We start from the raw sequence: 9795 nt of genomic DNA on the forward strand, positions 1-9795 counted from the left end.
ACACACACACACAAAAGAGTACACAAAGCACTTAGCACATCTAGCACGTGGTAACACTCAATAAGTTACAGACAATACTAGTTACATATCCGTGAGCGAGCCGAGGCTCATTTTATAAAGGGGGTATTGACAGTTACACAGGAAAGCACTCTGACACCTCAAAGTGCCAGGTAAGCAGCAGGAGTTACCTCTACTGGAGGAGGTCAAGCTCACTGGTTCCCACGCCAGTTGCTCTCCTTACAAGCAGCAGCTTACCATTAGCAACATGGTATTTAGGGCACTAACTTTTTTAGAAATATTACTTTGATATCAACAAATTAACAGAATGTCTATAGGACCATAAAAAAATTATCATTTTCACGTCATCTAAGGAAGGGTTTTTCTGGCTTCTATAGATTATCATCGCTTTTGCCTCTATTACTATCTTGTTATAGTCCTTGCACATAGTAGGAACTTAGTATCTGTTAAACTGACTGCAGAGCACCGGATAATCTAAAACTTGAACTTTACAAGTACTTATTTATCTCAGAAAGGATAGAGAAGATATTATGAATAATGAACTCAAGCGATTGTTAGATCACCTCAGATGAGCTCAATAATGTTGAAAAACAGCACTTACCAAAGTAAAGGAGGTCAGTATTGCCTCCATTGTAATACCACATTTTTAAGTGAAGGTACTACTTAAAATGGTCTTCCAAAGGTCTAAGCACGGATCTAAGCTCAGATGTGACAATGCAAAGCAGCTTGAGCTCTGCCAAGTCACTTCAATTGCTATTTACTGACTACCTGCCTTTTGCAAGGTACCCAGCTGAGCAACACAGGCAAAGGCACTGATGTATACTGTACGATGCAGACACCAAGACAGAGAACAAGATCAAACCCAGGGCTGAAGCGCAGTATTAGCATGGCAGGATGGGAGGGACTGAGAAAAGGAACAGGGCAGCACTGAATGAAAAGTAACGTTAGGAAAACTTTATGGAGGAGGTTCGGCTTAAGCTAGACCTTGAGTGGCAAGTAAGATTTGAATAGGGAGAAATGACTTCCACATGACTAAAATGAAAATCTACATGGTGGCTAAGCCGTTAGGAGTGGGTTGGCACAAGTTTATAGCAGGCTTTGATGCTAGAATGAAAAGTTTTAGACTCTTCTGCTTAAATGATTTGCTTTTCAAAAAGAAGCAGACATTTAGCTTGTACTTTATAAAACTAATAGTCTTCCCTGGGTTGCAGTTAAATTGTGTAGATGCTGGTATTTCAACAGACGGCAAGCATCACGCCTGATTCAACACTGCATATTTTATTGGAGCATAAAGTGCCTACATACTAAGTACTCGGTAAATGTCCACTGAACGACCAAACGATTCTCAGGATGGACTAGCGCAAAGTCCAAATATGGGGGCTCCAGCTGGCAAGCCACCTAGGGTTTGATCAAACAGCTACATCTGAAAGTTTGCTGTTAGAGTAAGAATCCCACACATCAGATTTCTGTGGAATACGTGAGCCCCATCTCTAGCTCCTCTCCCCACCACAATCACAGCAGTCAGATAAAGTTGAGGAGTTTATTAGGGAAATATGAGAGATAAAGACACCCCAAGTGAGAGAAAGAAAACTCTGAAAATGTCCCTTTTCAAGCCAAGTGGGGGCCTGGGCTTGACCTCCCCAAAAGGACAAGAAACTGGTGGGTTAGCAACAACATTCTCTGGCAGCCACTTCGCCAGGGCACCACAGCCAGGACTGCTTCTGACCCCCGGCCAAAGGTGGGGAGGAGGCAAAGACCGTTTACAGAATCAATGCAGAGGCAATGAGAACTGCAAGGAAAGGCTGAGATAGAGAGAGAGAGAGAGAGGTGGGGAGGACCTTGACAGAGTCCCACCTTCTGGCTCTTAGCGCCTCAAATATGTTGACAAGTAGTTCTACAAAGTGTCACTGAAGAAGTAAAATGCCTAATGTTGTTTCTGAGAGTTCCCCTGGCTCCTCCCCACACGCCACATCACACTGCTGGGTGTACATGGCAGAGCCCAAAGGCCACATTTTTGAAAAAAAGGAAAACAAGAATAAGCCCTGTTGCTCTTTAAGAAGAGAGGAAGGAGCTGAAGGCTGCTGGGGCCTTTCCCACGAGGGTCTGCGTTCTGTAAAAGCAACTTCCCAGCAGCAGCATGACACAGTTCTAGGTGAGAGTCTCACCTTTTGTCACCTGTCAAAGGAAAATTGACAATCAGATAAATTCAAAAGCATTAGAGGAGTCTAAAAAAAAAAATCTTATTTTCTATCCTAGGTAGTTGGGAGTGGTAGAAAAGATGACAGCTTCAGAGTCCCAGAAAGCTGGTTTAAATTCAGGCAAGGTAGTTAACTTCTCTAAGCCTGTTTCTGCTTCCAGGTTTTTTCAGCAACAAGTGGAAATGTGCATTCTCTCTTGTACAGCCATGCCTGCCTCATGAGGAAGGCCCTTGCCCATCATACTCACCCTTGCTTCAATGTACTCTATTCTCCGCTCAAGAGCTGTCAATTTCTCGTTTAGTGTTGCGAGTCTTGAACGACAAGACATATCTGGTAAAAGAAGACTGACGTTCAGGATTAATGCCATTCCAGACACAAACACACACACAGCCCCTAAGATGAAGAGGAGGAATGATATATCATGCAGAGCACAGATAAGAAGAACGAGTGGGCAAAACAAGGCAGTGGGAGGATAAGGTGAGAAGTATCTTAGGAGCACAGCTGCTTGGAGAGGATCTGCCTAACTTCCTACCAAACGTGGCAGGCAGAGAATAATGCCGCCCCGCCCCAACCACACCCCCACCCCCCCACCCCCCCCACCCCCCGCAAGATGTCTACGCTCTAATCCCCAGAACCTGTGAATATGTATCCTACAGGCAAAGGGACTTTGCACATGTGATTAAAGTTAAGGACCTTGAGATCTTGGATTATCCAGATGGGCCCCATCTAATCACAAATCCATAAATGGAAGAGAAAGGCAGAAGAAAAGTGGAAGAAGAGATTCAAAGTGTGAGAGGGACTCAACCTGCCACTGTTGGCTTTGAAGATGGAGGGAGGTAGCCATAAACCAAGGGATGCAAGTGACCTTTAGAAGCTGGGCGTGGTCCTTAGCTGCCAGCCAGCAAGGAAACAGGGACCTTAGTCTGACAGCTGCAAGAAACAGAATTCTGCCAACAACCTACGCGCAGGAAGCAGCTCGTCTTCTAGAGCCTCCAGCCCTGCTGACACTGTGATTTCAGCCCAGTGAACCAGTGTTGGACTTCTGACCTACACAACTGTATGATAATAAATGCATGTGGTTTAAGCCGCTATATTTGTAGTAATCTGTTATCGCAGCAATAGAAAAGAGAAAACTAATACAGCAAGGCTGTACAGATGGCCATTTGCTAATAGGCAAACCAAGAGTTTCAAAAGAGGGGAAATGACAAGAGGATGAAAATAATCTCAATAGGGAAGAAAAGCAGAGGCCAAGGAAGCAGCAGACCCTGAGGAGGAGGGAAGCTGTGGTGTTTCTGAGCTCATGGAAGCCAGCTCACTGCTGCTGCTCTAAGCGTGCTTGATGTCCCATCAGCACCTGCACAGGCCTTTCAGAACAAGAGAAAACTTGGAGAACATCAACTACCCTGTGGATCCCACCTTTCATCTGCAAAAAATTCCTTTTCTTCCCCTATCCTTTCCAATCTCTTTAACACCTCACCCAAAAGGAAACCTAGACTTGCCCTAAAATACCTTTCCCCCTGCAAACTTCTCTGACACCGATCACTTGGCGACTCTTCCTCCAACTGTTCTCAACATCCGGGAGGAAAAGGTTTCCAGGCATGCTAATTACTCCCATACGCCTCCCCAAACTGTTCTTCAGTCATCTCTCAATAATCCTCACTTCTGAAGTTTAAAATATCTGCTCTCCGAGACACTCTCCCACCCAGTGATCTCATACTTAGCTCACACCCCTCCTTTTCATCTCTTCCCTGGATGCTATGCAAAAGCGCTTCAGCACCCAATTTAACAAATCTTGCACACCCTGATCTTGCCTTGCCTTTCATTTCATCAGGTCCAAATCTTACTCATCTTGCCCTTTTAAACATTCTCCTTCAAGTCAATTCAAAGTGGACCTCTGAGAGGTCTTTGCTGAGTGGATATACTTCTCCCTCTTCTGTAAGGATTTGCCTATTCTGGACATTGTTCACTCTTCTTTTTCATCTTGTTTTTTTGTGTTTTTTTTAAAATCTGCTAGTGCTGCTGCTTCTAATTCCCAGGCCCAGCTTGAGCAGAAGCACCTCAGCACCCTCCTTTTCCCGGATACACCGCCACTGCTAGGACTGCCCAACAGGACCTAATCTCTTTTCAGCCTGGTTTTTAGAAGCTCAGAGGCACATCGCGTATGCTTTTCAGTAAGAGCATGAATGTTATCACCGATAACCTGTCTTTTCCCATAAAGAAAAGAGCAGAATAGCATACATAAACAGGTGCCTAAGGAAAACTTGTATTCTAATATGGAACTCTCATGAACACCTTTTTTTTTTTTTTTTCTTCTAACGGTATGATAGTAGGCCATTTGATTATTTTTATGGCTTTAACTTTACAACAATGAAATATTCGTGAATTTTAAAAAGTATTTTTCTTTATTTGATGCGGGTGGGATACTGGAGAAATGAAAGGTCAAACATCTATTGAGGAATCCATACTTGTCTATATATTGTGTACTTTTATTTCAAGAACTGATTTAAAATTCCTAAAAGGATGCTATAATAAGTTATTATGCCATTTTACAGACTGAATTAAGTAAATTTCAGGGAGGTATGAAACTTGCCTAAGGCTATCCAGCTACCAAGCGGTAGAAGTGAGAATTAAATCCAGGTATACCTATAAAAAAAAAAAAAAAGAAGGCGAGGGCAGCACCAGGGTATGGGGTTGTTAGTTTTATAGGGGTGAGTAATTTCATACGCTGATGAGTGGGAGGAGTATTCCAGCTATTTTGGGGAAGGGGTGGGGATTTCTAGGAATTGAGCCACCGCCCACTTTTTGACCTTTATGGTCATCCTTGGAACTGTCGTGGCACCTGTGGGTGTGTCGCTTAGCTTGCTGATGTGTTACAATGAGTGTATACTGAGGCTCAAGGTCTAGTGGAAGTAGACTCGTCCGCCATCTTGGACCTATTTTGTTCTAATCAGTTTATGTTGTGTCCTCGGGCTATGTAATTCTTTTAAAGGTTGTGCCCTGCCCCCTTTCCTCCTGTTTCATATTGAATATATAATATTTACCAGAGTATGTTTTAATAATTAATACATGATATATTGTATAATTAATTTATATATCATATATATAATGATATCTATAGGTATTTGTTCCAATAAGTCATTAAAAATAAATGAATATTCAAAAAAAAAAAAAAAAAAAACGTCTGCCAAAATGAAGGCGCAGGGTGGTGAGAGGGAGGGTTCCTTCCTGGATGGCTGTTCTGTTCTAGCTCTGTCAATCTGGTGATGAATCAGAATCCAAGAACAGCACTATGTTACTGGCCTGCATGGATAAGCACTGTTGAAAATGTAAAGTGTTGAACTCTAGAAACTTCAGTCATATTTCAGATCCCATTAAATATACACCGATTCAAACAAAATGCTGGGAAACCATGCGGCAGCCGGACAAATTTGAAACCACAATGCATTTATATGTACATTATCACCAGACTGTAATGGAAAAAGCAAGTTGTCCTCATCAGGGTGCTTGATGGCGTGCATACATTACCACCGCTAACAACTGCCAGTTACCAGACAACTTCTCTGAACTCTTACTGCACGTAACCTTAACCTACAAAAAGCAGCACTGTCTTTCTCTTAAGGTCTTATTTCTCCAACAAAATTATAAACTTCCTAAGAGTGGCTATGTCCATTTATTCTTATTTATCCCTTTCTCACAGCATCTGACGCACAGCTGGAGTTACAAGAGGCAAGCTGTATTTGTTTGCCAAGTATAAGAATTGAGATTTAAAAACAGCCTCATTCTCAGGCTTCCCTGGTGGCGCAGTGGTTGAGAGTCCGCCTGCCGATGCAGGGGACACGAGTCTGTGCCCCGGTCCGGGAAGACCCCACATGCCGCGGAGCGGCTGGGCCTGTCTGTGAGCCATGGCCGCTGAGCCTGCACGTCCGGAGGCTGTGCTCCACAACAGGAGAGGCCACAACAGTGAGAGGCCCACGTACTGCAAAAAACAAACAAACAAACAAACAAAAACCAGCCTCATTCTCTATTCTTTTTTGTTACATTTCTCTGAACATATTAGCTTTAGAGTCAGAAAAAAAGGTGTAAAAATAAAAAGCTATCATCTGTAACAATCTATTTTTAGAAACATCATCAATTCAAAGTACAGAATAGGCCCAGTGTTAGGATGTTAGTGCTCCATCACGATCTGTGTGTCCTCAGGTTCAGGTGGTCCTCCAATGCTTAAAGGGTAAACCACAAAGAGATCAAAATTCTACTCACACTAGCTGGAATCACAGGGTAAAAGCTGTTCAGAATCATTAGGTATCCCGGAAAAACAGTTCCCTCCCCAAAGCACATGCCCTACACAACCTCTCTGTGGTCAGGGTGAGAATTATAGGTCTGCTGCCATTTTCAAAAAGCTATAGATGCCCCCTCAAAGTAAACGCCTGCTAAATCTCTGCACCACCAAATCACATTATAAACACAATACAAAGCCCCCCCAGATACATGTCAGAATTGAGGAGTCATGCTAAGGGCTTAGACAGGGAAAATACATCCCACACTCACTCATGCTGAGTCATCCAATGCCAAGACAACACACTGAAGTCTATCCTTACGATTTACCCAGTTTCTCAGCCTGGTGGTCTTTGTCTAAACTCTTGTATCATGATATCGTCAATCTTCAGGAACTTGCCTCAGGTATACCTAACTGCTAAGACAAATTGCTTTAACTTTTAATCGTGCTTCCTAATTGTTCTTACTTGTAATTAATTGTTCTTTTCTTTAAAAGGACTAAATACACTTTCTAAAATCTTCAAAAACAACCTAGTAATTACTGCAAACATTAGGCCATTATCCTCACCTTAAAGGAGAATAATGGCCTAAGCCAAGGGAAGCCATTTCTCCCAGCTCCCATTCCTGAAGAACGGAATCCTATGCATCTACTTCCTTGGTCTAGGACTTGCTGGAAATTTTGAAGAAAAAAAAAAAAGTCTTTATTCTCTATCTGATCATAAAATGGGACTCACACGCAGTTGCTAAAATCTCACAACAGGTATTTCCTTGCTTATAAAGCAAGAAAAGAGACACTCCTCCTCCGCAATCCTAAGCTCAAACTCTTCAATTTTCAGTTCGTTCCAAGACTCACCCACTAAAACTTCAGTAATATGTCAAGAAGTTTTATGCCAGAGATAAATGTATGTTTATTATATGCTTATTAATATGATTCCGTGCTCAGAAACGAGGTTATTACATTACCTAGATCCAAACTGGGGGAAGTGAGATGCTAGATCACTTTTCAATTTTGAACAACAGCACCAGTTTAACTTGTTATTTTAGATGCTTTATTTACTGAACTGACATTCTTAATACTCTGTTTGGATATTCTGTGTCTACATATCAGATACTAACTCCTACCTGATAAATGAAGCCTTTTGCTTTGGGGTTTTTTGGGGGGTTTTTTTTTGCGGTACGCGGGCCTCTCACTGTTGTGGCCTCTCCCGTCGCGGAGCACAGGCTCCGGACGCGCAGGCTCAGCGGCCATGGCTCACGGACCCAGCCGCTCCGCGGCATGTGGGGTCTTCCCGGACCGGGGCACGAACCCGTGTCCCCTGCATCGGCAGGTGGACTCTCAACCACTGCGCCACCAGGGAAGCCCTGCTTCTGGTTTTAAAAGTAAAAACTCTCCACGTCAGTTATCTGTCCAACTACTTTCCATTGCCTCTCCAGACTAAGCCAAAGTGTCAAAGCTGTGACCCTGTCATCACTCCATCCCTCCCGGGGCACGAAACATTTTGTTTTCTCTTACCTGGCTCTGCCTCTGAGGGAACGTTATGAGTAAAGAATACCCTAAAGCACCCCCAATAATAGTTTAGCTAAGGAAGGAGAGACAATTAGGAAAACTAACATCAAAATAGTTTGCACAGAACTTAAAAAATAATTTCAGGATACATGAGTTCTATGACTTCTTGACTACCATTCCCTACTACAACCTCTATACTAAGTTATGTGTGTGAATTTGTATCACTGACATATAATTTATACTATTCTCATCTCTCATTAATACTACCTTCACCCTCATTCCCTGTGTGAGGAAATCCATCACACCAAGTCACATTGTATGTGAATATATTAAGACAAAAGCAATGTTCTGCTTTGCTCTGAAGTTGTCCTTATTTCATCTTCAAGGCTTCTGTGTCCCCCACAGAACCTGAGAGAGAGCCTTGTACTCAGATCTAGTTTCTCTTGCTGATACTTTCTGACAAGACTCTTGCCCTGTCACCTTTATACTCCTCAGGACTTGTCAGTTCTCTAGCTAGAAAATAATTCCTTTTGAAATCTTTTTTAATACATCGGTGTCCCCTCCTTAATCTTAATCGCTTAATGTTGCTGAAAGAGTGGACCAGAAGCACAGCAGTTGGAAAAAGATCACTAGACGTCATCCCCACACCTTGTGATGCCATAGAAAGTCTACCCAGTGTTCAGTTCTCTCAAAGAAACACTTGGAGAACATGAGGTAGGGGGTCTCTGCTAGGCGCCTGCCGTCCAGAAGGATGTGGAACAATGCGAAGAGAATTTAAAACTGTCACGAGCAGGCCTAGGAAAGATTTTGCTAGAAGCAGACAGAACACCCACTGTCGGCTAGAGACTAGCAATGCAGAGATGTCCATGGCCTGACGCGATGTGGACCTTACTCTGCCCTCACCTGCTGCCACTCAGCACAGCGCGCGCGGAGACAGAAAGGAACCCACAGGAGGGGCCGGAGGAGCGACTAAGAGGCTCGGAGCTCAAGGGCTTCGACTCGATCCGGAAGGAGATGGGCAACCGTCTAGAGTCTTTACAAGGCAGTAACACAGCCATGCTGCGTCCCGAGAGCCAAGCGGGGACTGGAAGCGAAGCACAGAAGAAGGGAGGCGACTGAAGAGAAGAAAAGAAGCAGACGATGGATGAGGCTGCCTGACGTATCCGGGAAAAGGAAAGACTTGTTAATGGATCCGGGGTGAAGGTAAGGAAGCCGATGAGCTCAGCGTGGGGCAGGAACACCCCACAGGGACTGCCCAGTGGAGGCCGGGAGTCAGGGCGAGAGGGGGAAGGTGCGGCCTGAAGGAGGAAGCGAAAACCAGCAGGAGCCCAAGGCTCCCCGAGTCCCCTTCAAAGCTTCTCAGCGCCCTCCCTCAGCAGGCCTCCCTCCTCCCAGCCTCCCCCGGCTCGCCCGCTGACCGAACGAGTTGAGAAAGTCTGCGATTTTCTTGATGCTGCTGGTGATGACCTCAATGTACTCCCGGTTCGCCCAGTCCTGGTGAATCTCCCGCTGCACCGGATCCTCTTGCCCCGCCATGGCTGCAGCCTAAGGAAGCGCGATTGCGCAGGCGCCTCGACCCTCCAGGCCGCCAGTGCGCCTGCGCCGCCAGTCCACACCGTTCCTGGGGCACCCACGAATCCATGGGCCTTGTGGTGCGCCTGCGCATTGTCACATCTTCACTGGCCTCTTCGCGCTGCTCCCACGCCCCTGAAGACCGTCGCCTCCAGGCCGTGGAGAAGAATGGAGTGCGCACGCGCCAAAGTCACCCCCACCCCCACCCCACCCCCCGCTACCACCACC

At 44.8% G+C, this 9795-nt stretch overlaps 1 protein-coding gene across 1 annotated transcript; it reads right to left on the reverse strand.

Moving 5' to 3' along the window:
• Window positions 1-1280: 1280 nt before the first annotated feature.
• On the reverse strand, window positions 1281-9577 carry BRK1 (BRICK1 subunit of SCAR/WAVE actin nucleating complex). Its single transcript, XM_004274826.3, has 3 exons — window positions 9414-9577; window positions 2464-2546; window positions 1281-2193 (listed from the first exon to the last, which is right to left on the reverse strand). The coding sequence occupies exons 1-3, from the start codon at window positions 9529-9531 to the stop codon at window positions 2167-2169; spliced, it is 228 nt and encodes a 75-aa protein (XP_004274874.1). The 5' UTR covers window positions 9532-9577; the 3' UTR covers window positions 1281-2166.
• Between the last annotated feature and the right edge of the window lie 218 nt (window positions 9578-9795).

This window comes from Orcinus orca, chromosome 10 (assembly GCF_937001465.1).
Source record: "Orcinus orca chromosome 10, mOrcOrc1.1, whole genome shotgun sequence".
NCBI classification, from domain to species: Eukaryota; Metazoa; Chordata; class Mammalia; order Artiodactyla; family Delphinidae; genus Orcinus; species Orcinus orca.

Coding starts and splice junctions, on each gene's coding strand:
- BRK1 (XM_004274826.3), bottom strand. CDS start 9,531: ATGGCGGGGCAAGAGGATCCGGTGCAGCGGGAGATTCACCAGGACTGG. Junction 2,547..9,413: donor AGACTTTCTCAACTCGTTCG/GTCAGCGGGCGA, acceptor TTCTTTTACCAG/ATATGTCTTGTCGTTCAAGA. Junction 2,194..2,463: donor TAGAGTACATTGAAGCAAGG/GTGAGTATGATG, acceptor TTCCTTTGACAG/GTGACAAAAGGTGAGACTCT.